Raw genomic sequence first — 23,001 nt, 5'->3', positions numbered from 1 at the left:
GGATAAAGACATGACAAAGACAAAATAAAGGAGCAGCGTGGCTCTTATTAATATCATGTTCATCATGTTATATAAAGTAGTGGCAGGACAGAGGTGAGTAGTGGTACATGGCTAAGTCTCTCTCAGTCGTGTAAATAGTCCTTTGGAGGCAGCAGCGCTTAGCCTATTTCCTATTACATTTTAGTATAAGACACACACACACACACACATATAAAATACCCTGCAGCGCTGCCTTTGTGGCTCTCAGTCTGAGCAACGTGTGAAAATGAGAACAAACTAAGTAAAGAACGTTAAGTGAAGACAGCAGGAGAGAACGCTGCGTCAACACCGCATCTGTTTTCACACGCCATCATGTTACAGGCAGTAGGTTCATCTTACAGCTGTTCCATAAGTGTGCTTTCTGACTCTCTCTCTCTCTCTCTCTCACACACACTTCCTGCTGTCTCACCACGATACACTTTCTCACATGCACAAAACTTGTCAAAGTGTTGATTGAGCATTGCCTTGGTTCATCATCCAAGAAACTTATTCTACACACATATTATATATTACTATTCTAATCATTTAAAATCTGCTTCAATTGAGTGATAAATGTATTTTCATGAGATGAAGCTGAAACCTTGGTCTGAAAATTAAAAAACAAAATGCACTGGACAACATCTACAGCAGATCTGACATACTGGCTTTGAGGCTGGCCTCGTTGACTTCAATCTCTCCTGTGATTGGCTCCTGGTACTGCAGGTGAGGATAGTAGAGGAAGGGTTCAGGGCTGGGGGCGGCACTGGAGTGCCCGTTGGACATGCTCTCTCTGGGGCTGTCTGTCCTCTCGCCCTGGACTTCGTTGAACACCGCCACCAGCTGGAAGAGACACACACACACACACACACACACACACACACACACAGAGTCAAACCGTGTCCTAAATATATCCGAAAATATTAAACATAATGTGCACACGATCTGAAACGAACAAGCTTTCCTCAAGATAAGCGTGACAGTCTAAACAATGAGATTTCTGGCATATGAACAAGCTGGAAACAGGCAGCCAGGTTATATAGTGTCTCCACTGTGCCATGATCACAGTGAGGCTTTTATGCGATTTATCTTGCCAACAGTGGGGATGCAACCTGCTTCGTTCTGCCAAGTGTGCAGATGTGTGTGTGTGTGTGTGTGTGTGCCAGGCAAACAAACAGAGCTGGATTCACAGCGCATTCGCTCTCAAACCTCTTACAGTGCATAACACACCAGCAGATGCCACTTCAGCAACACAATAACTTTCTTCTTTTAGAACAAAGGGAAAGAAATCTGATTCTGCAGAGGCCGGTTCAGAGGAGTTAACACACACACGACAAGGCGAGGCAAGGTGTGTATGTATGAAATTAGCAGTCAAATGAGATCTGACACGAGAATGAGAAGCTGTCAAACACAATGACACGGCTGCCACAATGAGACGGCGGGAAGAGACGGGGGCGGCCAAATGAACAGGGGATGGAGGGCAGAGGAACGACAAACAATCCTAATTGAGACAGGGACATGATGGCAGATAGAGTGAAGGGGAATGTGTGTGTGTGTGTTGACTGCAGGGCCGTGCCATCGCAGCTACGTAGCTTGATAAATGGGCGCGTGACGGCGTGACGCTCTCATTAGACGGTGGAGGCGAAGGAAATGACCACTTAATGAAAAGCAATAACCGCAATGGAACGAGGGATGGAAATAAAACAACAGATGATTGGAGGACGTCAATTAACAACAAAAGGAGCACGGACGCTGTGTGTGTGTGTGTGTGTGTGTGTGTGTGTGTGTGTGTGTGTGTGTGTAAAAAATAAGTACGGAGGAGGCAGCGAAATATGTATCATCCATCACGCTGTGATGCCGCCTCTCACCTCAACCTCCTGTGATTCAATATCCTCGTGACACCTGGCCGACGCCATGCAAAGGAGATTCATCTACTGCATTCATGTGTGTGTGTGTGTGTGTGTGTGTGTGTGTGTGTGTGTGTGTGTGTGTGTGTGCGTGTGTGAGCATTAGACAGTGAGTGAGTGAGTGAGTGAAAGAAAAGATGGGGAATTGAGGGTCTGGCAGATGCAGAGAAGAAGAAAAGAAAAGACCGAACACCAGGAAAACAATCTGATTGCACCGCTTGATGGATGCTTCTTGAGCTCTTTCTCTCTTCTTTATCTGCTTTCCTCTTCCTCCCCTTATCTTCCTCCCTCCCAAGCCTCCGTCTCTTTCTCCAAACTCGCTGACAGCATCAATCAAAGGCAAAGTCTCAGAGCCTAATGTGATGTGTGCGCATGCCGACGAGACACGGTGATGAGCTACCCTCAAAAACGATTTATTCGTTTTGAACAACAACTTCTTTTAATGTGCGGACGGGTGATGATGATTTGCTTTTCCGGGGAGTTTATTTTTTATGGCTGACACAGGCAGGGAGTGATGCTGATGAGGGCCGCCCTGCTGCTTCCACTCATCACTCAATCAAGCCCAAAGTATCAACAAGATGAATCATGTATTGCTTCATTTGGAACAAGCTGAAGTATAGAAAAGTGGACCTTCTGATGCACTGTATTTCTGTCTTGATTCATAACCTTTATCTTCACCCTATCCCATCATTCAATCCAAAAGGGAGTACACCTGAATCCTGACAAATAAAAAACACTAATTATTAAACAAAACTGATTCTTTAAATGGAAAATCAAACTGATAATTGTTAAACGGACTAACAGGGTGCCAACATACTGTAGCCGACAGCTGATGGGTGCTGAAGAGGGTCAAAGTGAGGTGAGGAAAAGTGCCAGCGTGTTAAAATGCTGATGGCAAACGTTCACTGATTCCATTACATGAGCAAACAGTCACTTTCTGACAAGGAGGAGTTTGAATCCAAAGCAGCCAATAAAGCTCCACCAAAGAAATAAATGGTACAAAGTGAAGAAAAAAAAAGTTTCCACAGTTTAACAAACTAAAACTAAATCTATCTGCATGATTATTTATTACTAATGATAAGATAGAAAACACTGTCTCATTTCAGTTAACTGACCCTAATATTGTAAGATTTGTCCCCTGTTGTCAGGGAATAGCTTTGCTTAATGTACTACTAAAGAAGCTGGTTTTGGACATCTCATTACAGATTATATTCAAGCAATCAGTCAGCCGTTAGTCAACGAAGGGACTACGGTCATTAATATTGTGAAATACTGGGAAAGGAAACTTGGGAAAAGCCTATTTTTCAAAAGAGAGCAGTTTCAAATTCTGTCCTTCAAATCCAGCACCAACATGCTCTTGTGGAGGACCCTGAGCCCCAGGATGAAGAACAACACCTTGACTGGTTCACAGTGTGTTTACTTAACACGCAGGTTTCTCTCCGTCCCTCCTGACTGTGATTAGTATTCCAGGAAACAAATCGCCTTATTTTTCCTGCTGCGTCTGAGAGGGGATATTGATATGGACCTGGGGAGCCTGCATGTCAACCACTGCTGAATAATGTGACCCCTTTTTGTCTCATTTCCATAACACACACAAACACGCCCACTCACAAACACACGCTGATACCCGTGCCAAATACAAATGGCTGTACCCTTTATATTGTCATGTTATGATCGTCTGTAAATCACAATGCAGCGTGTGACCAGACTAGCTGAGAGGACTGTGTGTGTGTGTGTTGCAGAGGCAAAGCGATTATCATGACATACATGAAAGCCATATATAGTAACACGTATGAAGCAGAGGGAGATAAACACTGTGTCTGTGTGGATTCTCGCCCATATACACTGCCTAGGGCATAGAGTTATAAGATGTTGCAATACATGCGGCGTACGGCAGACAAATGCACACACATCCTATAATACTTCAACACATTATTATTTTGCTTTATTTTGATAAACTGATGCCGTTATTCAGATCGTATCAAGTTGTGCCGTGTGGTTTTCTTTTTGTTTTACCTACTTGACATCAAATGACTTCCTACTTTGCCAGAGTAGATTTAAATGACTGAAATGGAGGGAAACTACATTTCCAAGAACGCATGTCAACAGCCCTTTGAGAAGAGGAGTGAACTTGTCGGTACATGTAGGTTGAGAGAATAATGACAAGTAGCACAGTGAAATCAAGAGAGCATGATATTTTCCATCTAAAAAACAAAGGGAGTTCTGATCCACATGCAAAACTGCAAACAGCGTCTTATGACTGGTCTACTGAGGCTAATGTCGCTAAAGAAATCAGTATCTATGATTTTTCCCAACAGATTTGTTGAGCATCAATGCACAATTATGAAAATAGAAGAATATTCTCTGGCAACAAGAACTGACTACATTGTTGATGTAACAGCTGATACCTGCCGTGAAACAAGGTCTATTCCACTGATCGCATGCTAAAAAGGGTCTGCTATCTGAGGGTATCAGGCAAAACACACCATCACACAACTAAATGAAATACAGGATCAAGTCATTGTTTACATACTATAGTGGTAGCATATCAACAGCAGTTTTTATCCCTGAGGTAAAGCAAGATATTGCTATTGAGATTATTAAAATAGCTCTTTACAGGCAGCAGGGTGGTGTAAAGCCATACAGCAACCCTCCACCCTGCTGAGGCGACCTTGTGCGGGACACTGACTCCCAACCAGCTCCCAGGCTGCTGTGCTGTAGCCAAGCCTGACCTTTCACCTCCCCGGAGAGGAAACAGGATTTCTTTGCTGTGATCAATAACCTTACACCTTATTATGATCACTATTACTGAGATTGCTTTCACACAGTGCCAATCAGATGCTGAGTTTGCATGCATTGTGGTGATCATTTTTGAATTTTTTATAACCAGGATATGAGATTATCCCAGCTGTTGCAAACACCATCTACTGTTTACATGTTGCAACTCACAGATGGAACCGTTTTTAATAATTGATGTACTTGCTAAGAATTAATTAGCCGAACGCAGCACGTCCTGTATGGGACACACAGGGGGAGAAAATACACACACATACATATATACATACGCAGTCCGGGATGTTCACGTACTGTATAATGACATTATTTAGAAATACACACCACAAAAACACAAATAGACAATATGTGGGCACAATCTCAGACACACACTTTTCACAGTTGGAGGATGAACAGTGCCACCTTGCTTTAGTCAAACACTACTGCATGCTGGTTGCACTCAAGCCTCTAGCCTTTACATAAGCATCAGCAACACACACACAACCTCACAAACAAACATACACACTTCCCTATTTCATTCGCTGGTACTAATCAACCCATTTTTCTTCCCCTCTCTCATCGCTGTCTAGCACTTCTGTGTGTGTTTGTGTGTGTGTGTGTGTGTGTGTGTGTGTGGTACCAGTCTATTGAGATGCTCTGCTTTTGTGCTGTTGTCATTTATCTTACGACTGCCCCCCCGCTCTTCTCCGTTTTCTCCCTCTCACGCTATTCTTCATTCTTTCTTTGAACGAGAGATGCATAATTCAGAAGGAGCGCGCAGCATCCTGACAGTAGTATGGTAACCCAATCATCTCACACACACACACACACACACAGAGCTTCTGATTCACACAGACACACACATTTTCCAAAGTACAGGTTTACAAAGACCATTTTAGACATTTGCTTTTTCAAGCACTAAAATCTGAATCATAGGGAACAAACCTCTCAGTGTCTTGACTCGACTGCAGAAAATGAAGGCCTTCAATACCTGACGATCTAACTTGGTGTATATGTTTCTGATCGCACCATAGCTCAAAGAATTCAGCAATGAAAAAAACATACTGTATGGCTCCTAACAGCGCATTTGTGCATCTGGTGTTGTTTTTCATTCTCTGAATTTCAAGCGTCTGAGGTGTGAAGAGGCTGGAAAGTCGAGTGTTCACATACAGAAGTGTAAATGTCCCCTCCGTGTAAGAATTAGATGCCGTTCAACTAAGAGCCGACATGATGTGTAGAGAATGGCTTTCTCCGTGGCTGTAAAGCGTGATGAATATTGACAGCGCACAGGTACAGAGAGGTGAAGTGTCTCACCCTGACTGAGCGGAAATTTGCCTCTTGATATCCGTGGCATCGTGTGAGTAATGGCAATCAATCAATCAGTCGACTCACAGTTAATAGTAATTAGTGATACTCTTCTGTATGAAGAGCAGCGATGTTCAGGTTGAAGATATTTACACCATTGTACAGTACATGTACCTTCTTTGAGTTAACATGCCTTTTACATTTCTATTTTACTATTTATTTTATTAAAGTCAGGCATATTTTATTTAGAAAAAGCTTTGCATTTCACACAATAATTAAAAAAAAAAAAAGTCAAAACATGTTTCCTAAGCTATTATATAGGCATCAATATTGAAATGGACATCTTACAATAGATTGTAAATGGCTGTGCTTGGCAATGGCAATACGCAGGGATGCACCTATTCAGTATACACACAAACACCACACACAAAGATATACTTACATGCACTCAAGCATGGACCAAAAACTAATCCATGTTCAAGGATTCACATACTGTATACGCACCCAACAGCAACACACATATATATATACACACGTTTCCAGGGCACTGTAGGGGCCATCAGAGGAATGCTTGGCCTGTGTTATTTAAACAAGTAGAAAATTGGTTGTATTACCGGTGAGAGCAGGGCTAATCCTGCCTCTATTCCAGCCTGAATCTATACAACACACTACCAGATGTGGGGGATTACCTCTCAGGAACACACACACCTGGCTCTGGGCCGGCACACACACACACACACACACACACAGATTCACATAGGCAGTGTGTAAGATTAGAGAAGCAACCACAAAGACACAAAGGCGGGTGAAGGGATATACACCGTCTCCCACTCATGAACTGAAGCACACAAACAGACGTACAATCCAACTTGTCAAGCCTGTGGTAAGGGACTCTCTCAAAATAATGAATCATATACAGACACATCACTACTTGAACCTCTAAATGTTTCTTTCTTTCTGTTTGAAGAGGTGCCAGCAGTTCCAAATAGCAGCTAGTGCTTCCACATTGAACATAACGTCCCTTTGATGCTTCTGACAGACTGATCCAAACACTAACACACCAAAGTAAATTCCTCAGTCTGCTGGTGCAGCGGTCTAAGCATTTGCATTCATGCAAATTTAGCAAGTGATGACCCAGATCTCACAATACTTCCACAAAGTAAAAATAGAAAACTGGAAGAATCGCAGCCGGAAAAATAAAAACGCTGTTCAGTGTCAGGAAGTTGACTCAACTCTGCTGTAGTTTAAAAAATATTCCAACCCCATTTCAATACATAATGGATCACTGAAACATTAACTTATTTCACACAGAGAGAAACACACATTGATCACTGACACTCCTCTCTCCCTAGATAGAATTCAAAGTACTGTAGGACACTAGTCAAAATATTAAAGGATATCATCTGGGGAAATCTGGGATGCAGGTTACACAGTCCTTTCCAGCTGTGTCAAACCAAGATTGCTTTTATGTGACCAACTTTTTAATGGCTTTTCAAACCATTCAATGACACGCACATGTTTATACAACTGACTGAACTATAGAATAGATATCAAATATGATAAGAATACACATCAAAATTGCTATACTACCTTTAAGGCAGACATACATTTATGTATAAAAGTTAAGTCGCATTATGCAGCAAAGAACAAACTAAATGATAATGATTCAAAATATTGGAATCGGACTATTGGCAAATCCTCATTATATCAGGACTTGGATCAAGATTTGGATCAGGGGCAATACAACATATATTGTAAATAACACATGTCCAACTTATGGTTGCATTCTGGAAATTTGAATCCTGGTACCTGGTAAGTATTTAAAGTAGAACGCAAATCCAGCTGGTTAAAAGTGGCTCAATGAGACATGCAGACCTCTATTGACAAACCAGTGCAGAGCAACATTTAACAGGTGAAGCATCGAGTGCATAAATAAGGAGACAAAATTCTGATATTGTGAGCATCAAACAATTCTGTATAAATGGCACCTCAAAGATTGTATAGTATATGATCTATGATTGTCGACAGTTCTGTGTTTGAAATCAAACCTCAATTATGTCGAGAAATCCTAGTTTTCCCAAGAAAAGAGGTATATATTCAGAGGGAAAAAAACTAGTCCACCTACATCGACGAATGGCCACACGCACACAAGAAACAAAAATAAAGCTTGGGCAAAGGTTTTGGAGAGAAGAAAAATGTGTCCACCTGCATTATTAGCAGCTTATTGTTCAGGCACACTGCCAAAAAGGTAAAAAGGTTCTTGGGTTGCGTTATCTCTCTCTCTCACTCACACACACACACACACACACACACACACACACACACACATCTGTCGCATCAGCCACAGTGATGGAGCATGTGTGGGCCAACTGAGAGTGCACACACGCATAAACACACACACATACACAAAGCGAGCCACCAGCTGAGGTATTGCAGTGCCGGCTATGCACGGCGACAAGTCACATTATTATTTATGCACACTCATAAAGGGAGAGGGAAAACTCTTCATAAATCACACATGCCCGAGAGGCCGAGAGATATAAGGAGGGAGGAGGAGGAGGAGGAGGAGGGAGGGGGAAATGAGGGGAGAGAAGGAGCGCGGGATGTGGGTGACAGGGGAGCTCCAGGCCTCATATTTCTCAGACCGGCAACACAAATATCAAACCGGCTCGTTCATCATTCCCGTAGTGCAAACACATCAGTGGTGGTTACACTGGTCCTGTTCCGCAGCTGTGGACATGACACACTAACACACACGCACACATTCACACTTTCACTCACAAACATGCACAGGAACGTGTACTCCCTTGGCACACAGAAAGCCCTAACCTCTTTCTCATAAACGTGCATAAACACACACACAAACACACATTCTCATATAGACTCTAACACAGGACCAAATCACACACATGTTCCAGCTCTCTTCCCCAAAACCCAGAACCAGAGCCTAATAATCAGCTTTCTGTTCCCTGTGGCCGTCGCAGGGCCAGCTGCTCCCTCCAACCTCCCCCCTACTCCTCCTCCTCCTCCTCCTCCTCCTCCCCCCTCCCTCCCTCCCTCCTTCCTCCCGGGATCTGACAGAGAAATAGAAGGAGTGATTAACTCAGAGCTGCGAGGCTAGTGCCCTCTCACCTGTGGCTCTCTCCTCCACAGGCTGCCCCTCCCTCCTCCTCCTCCTCCTCCTCCTCTTCTCTCTCCATCTGCCCTCCCTTGACATTAGACTTTCATACCATACGTCACCTCTTTCTTCTTGCCTGTCGCCTTCCTCTTTGTGCGGACAGAGCTTTGAAGTGATGTTAAGGATGGTTTAAAAGGAAAATCTGTACTTTTCATTATTATTATTCATTAAATTATAAATAATTTACTAGTTTTCCACCGCAGCCATGATGTAAATTCTTTCTATCCGAGTGTCTCTGTGACCTAAAAGTGCAATTTCTCCTTTGATTGTTGATGGTATGTTTAAGGTCTGATTACTTCTTTAGGGGTAAACATGCTGTATATATGAACTATATATTACTGACATTCAGTACTTGCGGTTGCCATGGAGAGCCAGCATCACTCACAGCCTGACGGTGTTTGGGAGACAGAAAAAAGCCTCACCTGCAGATTTTTCTTACACCTATCAACATATGTGTTTCTACCAACACACCTTATTAGATAGTTATTGACTCGACATCAAAGCCTGGAGGGGCAAAGTAGGAGTTGTGCTGCATTACATGTTACAAAAACACCCCCTGATAGCATCATCCAGGGGGGCTAAAGCTGCCACTACATGGTTACCTTTTCAGTAACAAGTTGAAAATACACAGTACAGTAGAACTACTCTGAGTGTAATCTTATAATCTTATAGAGCAATTTAATGAAGGACATTCAACTCATTAACTCAGTATTTCAGCTTCTCATTAGCAATCAATGCAAAATAGACACTTATTTAGTGCTGAAGCAATTAGCTGATTAATCCATTAGAAAATTAATCGTCAACAATTTTCTTTCCTCTTCTTCTGTAGTAGCTGGTTTTCATCAGGTTTATAATATTGTAATAGTAATAATTTACTACAGATACAAATCGTTGCTTAAACTTAAACACAGGGAAATTACAAACTCCACAAAATAAACATCAATGACACAAAAAACTCAACTAAAAAATTTAAATGAAACCTGCAATAACAATTTAATAATAATAATTTTCCGGCACGACGAGCAACTCCTTTCACAATGTCATCCATTGCTAATATAAAAATGTATTTTATTAAATAAACAAAGAGGATAGGAAACATTAAACAAAATTATAGTATACAATCAGTAAACTTTTACTGACAACATAAGGAACCAATTGAGAGCTCCTTGACTGATTTTCTGATTTTATATACTGAATCATTGATCAATCATTTTGTGCCTCTGACAGTTCATGTGTTATTGTATTTTAGAGAGAGTACTATCATTCAATTTGCTTTTCTAAGAGTAGATTTAGTCGTAGATTCATTTCCAAAGAGAAAGAGTCTAAACTCTACAATCACTCCTCCTTTCCATATGTCCCTCCATGTCAGACGTAGGCTTGGCTAATGATTCGAGTGGCCTATTCAGACACATTACCGTCCACAGAGCTCCATTCATTAGGCCAATCAGTTAGGTGATGAGCATGAGAGGCAGGAAAAATGAATAACAACAATAATAGTGTGTTTGTGCATGTAAGTTTGTTTGCGTGTGCACAAAACAATGGACACAGATGTGGTTTCAGCTGTGTAATTGCAACAGAAATCATTAAATACTTAACCTAAATGAGTTGGATTCAGTATTACAAGCATTTATCCTCTAGTTGCAGTGAAAGTACACACTGATGCACACATACGCACGCGCGCACACACGTCCGGGAGTGTGACTTTCTGCTGATTTGAGTTATTAGCAGTTGGGAGTGAGCGGAGACTCAGTGAGCAGAGGGAAAACACACCACGCTTTCACACACCCTCAGACAACAAACACACACACACACACACACACACATATACACTAGTTTGGGGCAATGTCATCTCGGAAAACAGATGGCGTGAGGCTGGTTAGGTCAGAGAGTAGATTTGCTGTAAACAAGTTGATCTATAATAGATCATTAGCTGGATGTGATTAGCTCCTCTGCAGGCTGCAGTGCCAAAATCACTGCTAACTGATGACGCTAATACTAACAACAAACACAACACAAGCTGCAGCTTCACAACAATATCAATGTGACTGAAACGGAATTGTAATGTGACTGTTTTTCTAAGTAAAACTCATATTGTAAATTATTCTGGTGTTGGCGTGTACAGCTGCAGCACTGGACTACACACATAATCTGAAACACAGACCATGACACAGGCCTCTTCCTCCTCATCCCTCATCCTCTCCTACCACACTGATTATGTGCACGTGTCGTAACCTCCCCAAGGTTCCTCCTGCAAGACCACTGCAGGCGCAGGCAGGTCAGGTTACACCCTGACCGTCTCACTCCATTAGGAGCTAATGGGTGGTGTGATGGTGACACAGAGGGCAACACAGAGTCTGTGTGATTAACAGAAGGAGGGGCACCAAAGGACAAGATCTGAGGGTGTGATGACCTAGCGTAGCCTCTATAAGTCACACACACCTACGCAAAGAAAACAGAAACAGGCCTCATCCTAACTGAATCCCAGTCTTTTGCTTCAGTGAACTGACAAATCACTTTGGAGAGGTGCCATCATTCAAAGTCAAAAGGTAGAGCTATGGATCATCTAAAGGAATTAAAATTCCAAAGTGCAACTTTATGAGAAAACTCAACGTGCATGCAGTTAAATGAAAAGCAGACGGGCACAGCAAGAATTATTTCTCCTTAAGCCTTCCTTGAGTTCTCGCATCGTAATTACAATCAAACAGGGTTTGGAGAATGTGTGTGTTTGTGTGTGAGTGTGTGTAGGGGGTATTGTTAATTGAATATAATCAGATGAAGAGCAGTTGTGGTGCTCAGATGGGGGGGGGGGGGGGGGGGGGTTGAATCAAGGTCGAGGCTGATGAGATATGATCAAATCAGCTCAAGTGACCGAATCCCGCCGGGCAAAACATTCACCCGCTCCAGTCTGATCTGATCTGCAGGCTGACACAGAGATAATCTAACTGTATTCATAAAGATATATATCATGCAACATCAACATCATATACTGTATGTTTACTGGAGATTTGAATATATTAATGTATCACTGAAGTTCAGGAGAATGCATAATAAATACAAGGTGTGGACAAAGCAACAGCAACCCCTCTTATGTTCATCCAATTCAATAGCTCTCTAACAAATCTTATCTGTATGAAGTTTATACTGAAGCATCCTGCCGCTATCTAAACAATGAAACTGTGACTACGAAGGTCATTGTTTTGCAAGTCACGGCTATGAAATCCCATGTCAAGTCCCAAGTCCTCAACTTCACGTTTCAAGTCATTAGCAAGTCATTATGTCAGAAGGCAGCATAACAAAGTGAAAAAACTTTCTTGTATTATTCACAACTTCTTGGTCTACATGACCTTCATCAAGTATCAAGTCAAGTCTAAAGTCATCAGATTCATGGGACACAAATCCACATTGGAAATATAACACAGCAGTCTTGCAAAATGGACAAACATTATTTAGAAATAGGATTTCACATAATGAGAATACCAGAGCCAGGACTGAAAAACTGAACCTAACATTTAAAATTCCCTTTTTCCATTATGCAATTTAGTTTCAGACAATCAAGTCTAGATTGCGCCACACGTCTGGAGCCTCTAGGCTTCGACGGTGATGGCAAACCTTAGGAAATAAATGTCCTTTTTGGAAAAAAAGGCAAGAATAAAAATCAATTAAGCAGACAACAGAAGGAACATAATGACTGGCTACAGGTGAACTACAGCAGATCCATTTAATATATGCCAGGCATGTTCAGAATCCAAGCAAGATTTCTAATTAATATTCAAATGTGTCAGACAGACGTGGTTTGAACGCACTCCATCGTCACAGGTAAGGAGGTATGGACCATGATTACAATATGAAGAAATATAGATTATGATTAGGCTGGTAGCTGTTTGACATTTGAAATATAACAAAAAAATCTCTCTATGAAGTACGTATCTCTTACCACATGAATCCTCTTGGCCTCTCACCAACTTTAAATTCAGCTCAAAAATGTCTGTTCTGAACTTTTTTATGTCTATTCTATTAATTTGCATATAATGCTGTTTTTCTTTCTTTTCCTTATGTTTCTAATGCATTATGTAAAGCACTTTGCATTGCCTTTGTGTTTGGAATGTGCTATACAAATAAACTCACCTTGCCTTTCCTTGCATTGGCATTTTCTAATCAGTACACTTGAACCTTGTGCTCCAGCTCATCACTGGCCATTCAGGCAGTGCAGAGTTATGCGACTATTCAGATGCCAATCAAACGCGGCTTGCCGCAGCGGTGAATGAGGGGAATGGAGGTGAGGGAGCGAGATGTCACGGAGCGTCAAAGGCTAATCAGCACGTCTGCGCCTCGCAATCACGTCCCATTCACTAAACTTTTTCTCCAGCGGGCTAGCACGTTTTAAGTAATGCCTTATTGTCGCCTGTCAGAAGGGCTGACACCTGACATGTAATAAATGACTTCAGGCAAATCAGCCGACATTACTTACAAGAGAGTTCTCCTGGAACGGGTGGAAATAACATCTACAGCAGCATTATTTCATTTCATTGTGAGTTTTGAGATGTGATGCTCAAGACTGGGCTTCACTGTTGTATGTCCACATTTAGTCTGTAAATGGCTGTTATGTATACTTGACAGTTACGTTTAGATTCAGTGTTTCTTACCTAATGCAATGTTTGCATGTGGAATGCATTTCCTTCTTTCTGTTCCCTTTTTTTAATACCTTAGTTTAAGAAAGATTAACATGTTTTTTAGGAATGAGTCTTGTGTCGCCCATAAGCTTGTGAGCTTGTGAGTTACAGTTATAATCCTTAAGATTTTCATGAAATCAAGCCCCTTTTTTGATGCTATTTATGGTTGCCATTTTGTCTGCAATAGTCAGCCAATATATTGACAGTCAGTAATTACTTCTCTATAAAGTAGTTTTTATTGGTAGTGGCGGAGTCCGCCATTCCTGTGCTGGATTCAGATTGCCTTCTTAATCACAAAGGATTCACAGGGAAACAATGCATGAGTGTAACAGAGCCCCACTCTTTACTTTCATGTTCAGATAAATCATATCTTTTTCATTCATGTTTTCAAAAATAGTACTCAGGCTACATCAAAGATGCTCAGCACCTTGTCATTTTTTCAAGACTTTCCAATTTACTTAATTGGTTTTATCAATATCACACATATGCAGTACCAGAAGTGTGAAACTATACAGCTACATTTTTACAACTCTTCTAATTTGTAGAAATCATAACTTTGTTCATTATTGAACATGTATGTACACTATTCATGCACACTATTCATGCACATCTGTTCAATTTGCAAAATGAAGTGTGGTTTTCTTACATGGTGTCCAATTAAATCAGGCCATTATTCAAAGAGGTGTCATTTTCTCTTTAAAGGATATGAAAGATGCTCATGACCACAGACCTACTGTAAATATCATGACACATTTCCATGCAAGCGATTCATTTTTCCAGCACTGCGTCCTCCACTGTGACATGCAAGCCGAAGAGATGGGTGATGGGAGATGGCCTCGTAATCAAGCTTTGACATTTCAGATGGAGATCAGCTGGGATATGCACCCTTACCATTTACATTCCAGCAACCAGAGACTGCACAGGAGGTTCACGGCTGCCTTGTAGGCGCAGTGATTAAAAAGGGCTAATTAAAGAGAGATGGAGGAAATCATTCCATTTTTTTTTTTTACATTAAATTTCCCATGAAATTAGATTTCTCGTTTGGCTACATGGGATGTAAGGTTGAGATTTTTATGTGTTTTTTCCCCCCTCGAAAACGAGGCCCGTGCGGAGTAATGTATATGTGTGTCTGTGCACATGGAATGAGGAGTGACAGTCCACTTATGAGGAGACGTTATGCTCCCTGAGTTTAATTCCAATTCTGGAGGAGATCGGCGTGACAAGAGAGGACACTCACACATGTTGAACATTCAAATTTCAGCTGCATGTGGCTGAAGGAGAGGAACAATGAGAAGGTCTCCTAATGAAGCATTTCGTTTCATTTATGTCACTATGCAGCATTCTGAAGCAAAAACTCTGTTCACTACACAACAAAGTCTCTCCAATGAACACAGGAAACAGCAGCAGCCATGTATAATATGGCATATATGTGGGGGGGGGACCTAGTGTACAGCTAGTATGTTAATGGCATGCTGGCATTGGACAGCCTGCCTGACAGCTCCTGTGTGCCGCGGAGACATATGGGAGTAATGGCTGCGGCTAATGTAGGATCCCAAAGGACTGTGAAGGGGAGAGAATGACAGTTCTGGAAGCGGTAAAGAGGCGAATGTGTAGAGGTAAAGCACTACATCTGTTAATAACAGCTTTTGAAAATAGGGAGAGGGAGGGGATGGAGGAGCGGGGGTGAGATGGGGAAAGAGGAAAGGAAAGGAAGGTAAAAGTCAAACAACAGATGGAAATTTTTGGCAGATTGAATTCCAAATACTTCATCACACGGACGCAAAAATCCAGCCGATCCAATATTTCCAATGACGGTTGACAATTTTCTATCGTCTCATGACCCTATCCTCATGTTGCCCGACCCTACAACCACATAGTCCATGATGCGCGTGAAAAAAGCAGAGACGGACTGATAGAGGATAAAGAGGATAAAGCAGGTTAACTAGTAAACTGCAGCCATTTGACCAAAACGGCGTGACAAAAGAGGAAGAGACGGAAAAGCTCTTACGTCTGCCACCATTAACAAAGTAGTGAGGTTTCTGACAGGTCAATGATTCTAACCGCCATGCCTCCAACTGTCATCTGAAAGCTGCAGGGCACACATAACACACCCACAGTAAAGGGTCAAAGAGGAGGAGAGATTCAGAGTATAATTGACTGAACCAAGACCTGCAGTGCGCTCTTTATACTGTGGTCTTTTGTGTCTGTGAGTGTGTACTGTGTATATGTGGTCACACCTAAGCCAACACCCCATGGCCTTCTTCACATTCATCAGATTGATATTAATATTCATGAGGAGGCTGGTGGCCGGTGTCTCGAGATGGGGTGCTAATGAACTGAGTGTGTGTGCGTGTTGGTGTGTACGTGTGTGCGCGCATGTTACAGATGCAGGGGGCAGAACTGTAATCAAATCACAGCCGCCCCCTCATCTCCGCCCTCATCAACCACCAGTGGCGCTCCTTCCGTACACGCTAATGCTAACATGCTACACTACACGCCTGCCTGTGGTTCGGCGCAGGCGGTAGGGACAGCAGATATGTGTGTGCGTGAGTGTGTGTGTTGAATAATGGTCGGGGGCTGGTCCAGATAAAGAGGTCTGGACTTGCGGCTAAGCTAACCACTAGGCGTACAAATAGCTTACCATTATCTCTCATTAGCATCCGTGGCTAACACAGGGCCCATGCTGTGCGGTGGAGGGCCCTCACAATGGGACCACTTCTGTATGATTGATGGTGAAACAGCGTCGGCCACAATAACAGAACAAAAAAGAGAAGCACTAAAGATAGAATCTGTTGGCGGCGGCGAGGTAATACAAACGTAGACAAACAAAAGGAAGTCAGACTAATCAAGAATGCCAGGCACAGCTCATTAATCTATGAGAGCCGACACTGTTTGGGGGCCCGGAGATAAGTCGGATGACTGGCACTTTATGAAAATCACGTGCGCTCGTCCTATTCCGTCTGCTATCTTTTCATCAGCAGCAAAAACAAAAGGATAAAATGAGAAGTGAGATGAAAGCGGGGAGGGCGTTTGGAGAATTGGGTGAAAGCTGAGAGAGTTAAGAAACAAAAGGTAAATAGGACAGTTCCTGCACGGTGCAGGTTCTAGTGAAGCGTTTGCTCAGCAGAGCCTGTAATCACAGAAAGAACCACAGCTAGGAAAAGAGAGCCGACGTCAGGGTAACTTGTTAGTGAAAGAATTTGATCAAATGCTGGAGCGGGATTTGATCTGTGACACTTCCATCATCACTCTGACTCGGGTGCTGAGAGAAAGCAGGTTTAGGTTGGGAAATGAGTCATTAAAATCTATGACTCACTCTCTTATGCACAAATAAGACGCAGATCTTATGATTACAATTCCATCCTCCCAGAAAATGAAGCCTCTGTTCTCTGTGATTGCAAAAACTTTTTTTCTTTTTCCTCCGTTGAAGATTCCCACTGAGTTTACACATCTATTATTTAATTGTGTCCCCTTTTTCACAAAGAGTATTTTGCCAAACTTGCAGTCCTACATGCACATGACACAGTGCATAAACGCGCACACACACACACACACACACACTATTGTTAATGCAGCTTAAAACACCAATTGTTATTGCGTGGTACAGGGTCGGCTGAATATTCCATTTCCATTTAATTTGGCCTTCTTGCTGACTAAGTGTTGATAATTCATCATTCGTCTGGGCCCAGGGCTTATGAATATGGATGTCGGGCAGTTTATTAGCACATCTTAGGAATGCATTATGGGAAATTAGCAAGAGGAATGAAATTTGCTCTTTATAGAAATTGGGCCACTGTCTGTTTGTGTGTGTGTGTGTGTGTGTGTGTGTGTGTGTATAAAATGCAGTGAACTTCAACTCCCAACCCAATTCTGTGAAGTTGCATCACTGCTGTTTCAGAGAACTTCCCTCTTCACATGGCTGATTTGTTTTAAATCTGAAATGGCGTCCTTTCATCTGTCTCAGTAAAAATGAACATGACAGCTAAATCACACGGCACCGTCACCACTCCTATTTCTTCGCTTTCTGAAGAACGGCAGGGAAGGAGCGAAGGGAAGAGGAGAGGAGGAAATACGTCCACTTCCTTACCAAGCTCTTATGCAGCGAATGAAGATGCCAACAAATCCAATCAGAGTTTGTTTTCTTTGGTCAGAACCATAGCAGAAAAACTCATTTTGTCAGATTTGGTGTTTCGCTGGTTTAGACTCCAAACAACCAGTGACAAGCTAACCAAGGTTTGGATTTACAAATACCTTGTTTATTGGACATCCTGTCATCCTGCCAGGCTGGAGACTTTACGAAGAGAGTCAAAATAAATCCACTACCAGACTCTAAGCACGGCTAAGGATGACGGATTCTCTGCTGTAATTTACTGTACCTCTCACCAGGTAAGAACAATCAAGAAATAGCTTGCCATTCGCATCAAGGCTCATTTTGTTATGCTAAGCTGTCCAACCATGAGGGACCGCTGTCTATCAAATGTCAACATGTCTATGTGCTGAAGGGGGGACAAGAACAAGGACAGGACAAACCACTGGGAGCCTAGATGAACCAAATGCAGAAATATAACAAGGCACAGCACACCATACATACACCCTGTGCATCGACTCATCCTCACCTTGTCTCTGTCTTCCACTAGATCACTCAGCAGGTCGTCCATGTCCAGGATCCCTCCTTCAATGTACTCCAGGTGGTGGGTCTTCACTGCCCTCCCTCCATGCTGGACACAAAGACACCAGTAAGCAAAAATTAGAAATTCACATTAGGGCTAGACTATAAACTGAACCTAAATTGACTCATAATCCCTAATTGAAATCAATTGTTAGAATCCTGCACAATTAAACTGCGAATAGCATCTGAGTGGGAGTTTCAACCAATCAGCTTACAGTCTAGTTCAGATGTACAGAATCTTTAACTGTCATACTGTAATTAATTAGAACGTGAGGCAACCATAATGTCACCAAAATAAACAAGCTGAACAATGAAAAGACATTTTTCACAAAAGGTTCTATAAACATAAAATGTCCAGAGGGGGCTAACTAGCAGCCACTGCAGTGCAATAGAGGGAACAAAGCCAACAACTATACATACCATATATTCAAAGTATGGGAGGCATATAAGCCGTTTCATGAGATACAATAGCTACATTTGTAGAGCAATGCTTACAATAACTGCCATAGGCTGCCTGGCCAAATGAAGAAGACATCCCGGTTGTGTGTACACTGTACAGTAACAAGGCCCACCCCAACACTGGCCATGTGCTAAAGATTCTTCTCTATTGGGGAAGTCTGGCAGCATTTTCCCCTGTAAGATTATTTTATAATAACCATAGGTTTTAGAAAGATCTACACCCCACATTTGCTTCTTTCTTAAATTTACACTATTTTGATGACCTGGAACAAACAGTAAAAAAAAAACAACATTTTCCTATACTGTTTATATTGAGGTATCTGTCCTTTAACATCCTGCTAGTTGTTGGCATCCTGATGGAAGGTGATTTTTGCTTTAGTGTGATTAAGTAGGCATACCTCCACTCCTACTACAAACATACAGTATCATGAAATACTTGATTTACGTAATTCACTCAGGCTTCTGCACATTTTTAATTTCAAACTTTTCTGTCTTTTACAGACCTTTGTTTGAAGATTTTAGTGTGTAAAGTACAGTAAAACTCAACTTGGCCATTTTATTCCACTATGAATTCCACAGCAACAAATGTAAACCAATACTGACAGTCAGTCAACAAAAGAAGCATGTGTATATCCAGACACAACAGCAGGCTTCCCAGTTTGTTTGGCAGGTACAGTAGGAACAGATGACCTACATTACACTGTACATGCACAACACTGGGTTTACACAGTACAGTTTGTACAGCAGAATGAGGTGGGGGAGGAGAGGAAAACTTTTCCAGTTTCACTGGTCTGTGGGGAACAGTGGTGGGCACATTCCAGGCCGGTTTCACTGTCACCATGAAGACAGAGGTCAGAGTGAACACACCCCACAGAGCAGGAACTACTCCGAGCCTGGCGCTCCATCCATTGACAAAGGGAACAAGGACTTTTGACTAAGCTGCAATCTGAAATCTGTGTGCTATTTACACAACAAAATGAACAGAGAAGTACACGAACAATAGCATCTTCCCCTTTTTGTGACCAGTACACAGAGTTTATTGTGGTGATGCAGATCTCCAAGAGAAAGTGCATCTGTGGACCATTTCAGACGAGGCGGAGGATGAATTGCGTAAATTATGAATACAAAGTGAAACAGAATGTAATCCCGACCTCCTGGATGGTTTAAATTTAGTCTTGTTAAATAAATATCTGCTATTTTTTCTATTAAACGTAATTTCTAGACTAAGAAAAGAAATCTTGACGAGCCTTATCGTTCCTAACAATGTGTGCAGTAAAAAATGGCCCATTAGGAACTGCCCATACCAATAAGCAATCTGTCAAGAGCAACACAAGACTACATTACCAGCCAAATTAACAGCTATAGGCTATAAGCCCCGGAGGCTGGAATGAGTTTGGCTGAGACCCAGCGAGCGGCTTCTGCTGTATCACTGAGCCCCGTCGTGAATGGGCTCGTTCTTGCTCCGCTGCATCCGAATGTGAATTACAGGGCACACACACACAAAAAAAAGAGGGTGTCTGCCTTTCACAATGGGCCAAGTCCATTCTCTTAAAACAAATGGCTGGGAGAGCCTGGGATTTCAATCACAGGAATAAAGCCAGAACCTCCCTTTCTTCAGAAGTGCCCATAATACCAGCGCCAGAGCTGTGAGAGATGGAGCGAGCAGAGCAATCTGCAACAACAACTAGCGTACAAAAATACATCGCAGTTTGCAACAGCATTGTGTGATATGCAAACAGGCATGCAATCCGATGATCCAGAGCCCAGAGAAGTCTGTCACTGTGAAAAATAGTTGTACCAACATAAGAATATGAGTGAGGCCTCACAAAGAAAGACTACGGATCTTCATTATACAGAATAACTTACATAGTAACTCACAGGAGGAATCTAGCAAGTGGACCTTAAGTAAAGATTGTTATTAATTATGTTCATTATTGCTTTCACTTGTCACAGAAAGAAGACAGTGTGACTGACCTGAGACACATACTGGATGTAAAAAGTCAGACAACTAGCCTGATGGTTCAAAAGTTCAAAACTCAAATTCAGAAGTTTAGAATTCTAACCCAAATAAAATGCATGCTGGGAATAATGTGTCTAAACAACTTCATTTGATGAGTTAAGTTGGACATTAAGTTAACTAATAATTGCCAATACAGACATATATAACTTCACAATTGGTTGAGTTTTATTTGAGAATGTTTACTATCGGGCAGCACATGTGGGATGGAGATGTTGAAACCAGCGGAGTATACAGCTGTAGCAGACACGTCAGGGCAAAAGCATTTACACCTCGCCAGAAAAACCGCTCCAACCTGAACGACTGCCGGCATTCTTCTGCCTCTCGCTGATACTGTTTATATGTGTGTGAGAGAGTGTGTGTGTAAGACAGCAACAGCAAAGGCAAGGAAAGACGGTAATTGGCTCTTTTGCACTGACATCACCAGCATTAAGACACACGTCTAAATGAAATAAGTGTGATTTTCGGGGCAAGGGGTTAATCCCCATCAGTGGATTAGAGCACAACAATGCCTTAGTGTTAATTAGCATCACCTCTGCAGGCCGTGCTTAAACACACCTGGCGTACTTGTGCTTCCGTTTCCTCAGCCAAAACACAAGGCTCGAGGAAACACACTTCCCTCTCTTTCTACCTGGTGATGAAAAGGGATGAATGTATGACACTTCAGAGGGAAAGTGATCTATAGAGAGGAGAGAGGGGGGTAAAAAAAACTCTTCTGAAGTCCCTCATTGTCAATCCCTGGTAATTCCCCTTTGTATCCTGAACTCTTCCCATGAAATAAAAAAACAAAAGGAGTCGGGAGTCAGTCAGTCAACAGCGGAGGAGAATTACCGTGACAGTTAGAGGAGTAAATTCCCTGCAAATTACACCATTAAGTCCCCCACCATTTAAAGCGATATATCTCTCTCTACACCCCACCCCCCACCCCCCTCTCTGGTGAGCAAACACGACACCAGTCGAGAGCGGTGGAGTGCTGGGGCGATTAGTGAAGCTAAATTCAGTGAGGCTGCAGCGGTGGTGGTGGTGGTGGTGGTTTTGGGGGTGCTATTTCACACTTTGATCCTCAGAAGAATGTGTAATTACACACATGCAGGAAGACGGTGTGGATTTAGCCGTGACAAAAAAGAAAAGGTCTTTAATGAACGTGTCAATAAGGAGGTGTCTTCGAGTCGGATCCGTCGGTGCGAGTGAGAGGACGGAAAAAGGAAAGCTGTAAAGAGCTTTCGCTCTGAAGGAAGAAGACAGCCAGAATGGAGACAGCTTGACCTTTGCCTCCATTCTGCTGTAATCAAGGGCCAAACTTACCCCATGTAGTCAAATGGTGACACTTTACTTTAACCGTCCGCATTCAGCATTTAGAAGCAGTAAAATATCAGAAGTGGTATATAACAAATGGTTGATAAGGCACTGTTATGTGTACAGTATAATGCCTTAATACATGCTTTATTACAGTTAAAGTTATTTTTCTTTATTTTACTTAGATGATCAGTTATTTACAGAGGGACTTGAAGGACTTGTAATTTCAAAATATCAAAATTACTGCTGTTTATGAACCATTTATTTATTGTTTATATACTGCTTATAAATGCTCAAATTGCTTTTAAAGATGAATGACAAATTTGATCTATTTTATTTTCTCCTGAAAAAGCTGGTAGGGTGGCACAACGACAGAAAAACAGACGTCTCTGTAACTGAAAACTGATACAGAATCACATGCTTCATCACTGCTTTGTACTGCCGTGATGTCTGGGATATCAAAGTTTAAAGTCACATGCCAGCGGGCATCTGTCCTGCTACAGTGCCCTTCAGCTAAACAGTGAACACCTTCTAGCCTCAGGATGTTGCTCTGTAGCTACAGTTACTTGAACTGGGGGAGCATTTTCCTTCAGGGATTGACAGAGTTAACACGATATCCGCAATCCAATGACACAAACAACCTAAGGAAGAGAAGCAGGTTTGAACAGTTACATTAAACTTTAATAATGCCTTTTGCATACCTGAGTTTTACG

General features: G+C 42.1%; 1 protein-coding gene across 1 annotated transcript in view; it reads right to left on the bottom strand.

The window, feature by feature from the left end:
* Positions 1-23,001, bottom strand: part of pard3ba (par-3 family cell polarity regulator beta a) — a 136,398-nt gene that overhangs the window by 110,432 nt on the left and 2,965 nt on the right. Inside the window, exons 3-4 of the mRNA XM_070930426.1 lie at positions 18,464-18,565; positions 681-858 (exon numbers count right to left, since the gene is read on the bottom strand). Coding sequence (XP_070786527.1) covers positions 681-858; positions 18,464-18,565 — 280 coding nt within the window. The remainder of the gene's footprint in view (positions 1-680; positions 859-18,463; positions 18,566-23,001) is intronic.

This window comes from Enoplosus armatus, chromosome 24 (genome assembly GCF_043641665.1).
Source record: "Enoplosus armatus isolate fEnoArm2 chromosome 24, fEnoArm2.hap1, whole genome shotgun sequence".
Lineage (NCBI taxonomy): Eukaryota > Metazoa > Chordata > Actinopteri > Centrarchiformes > Enoplosidae > Enoplosus > Enoplosus armatus.
This window is presented reverse-complemented; position numbering and strand designations above follow the sequence as displayed.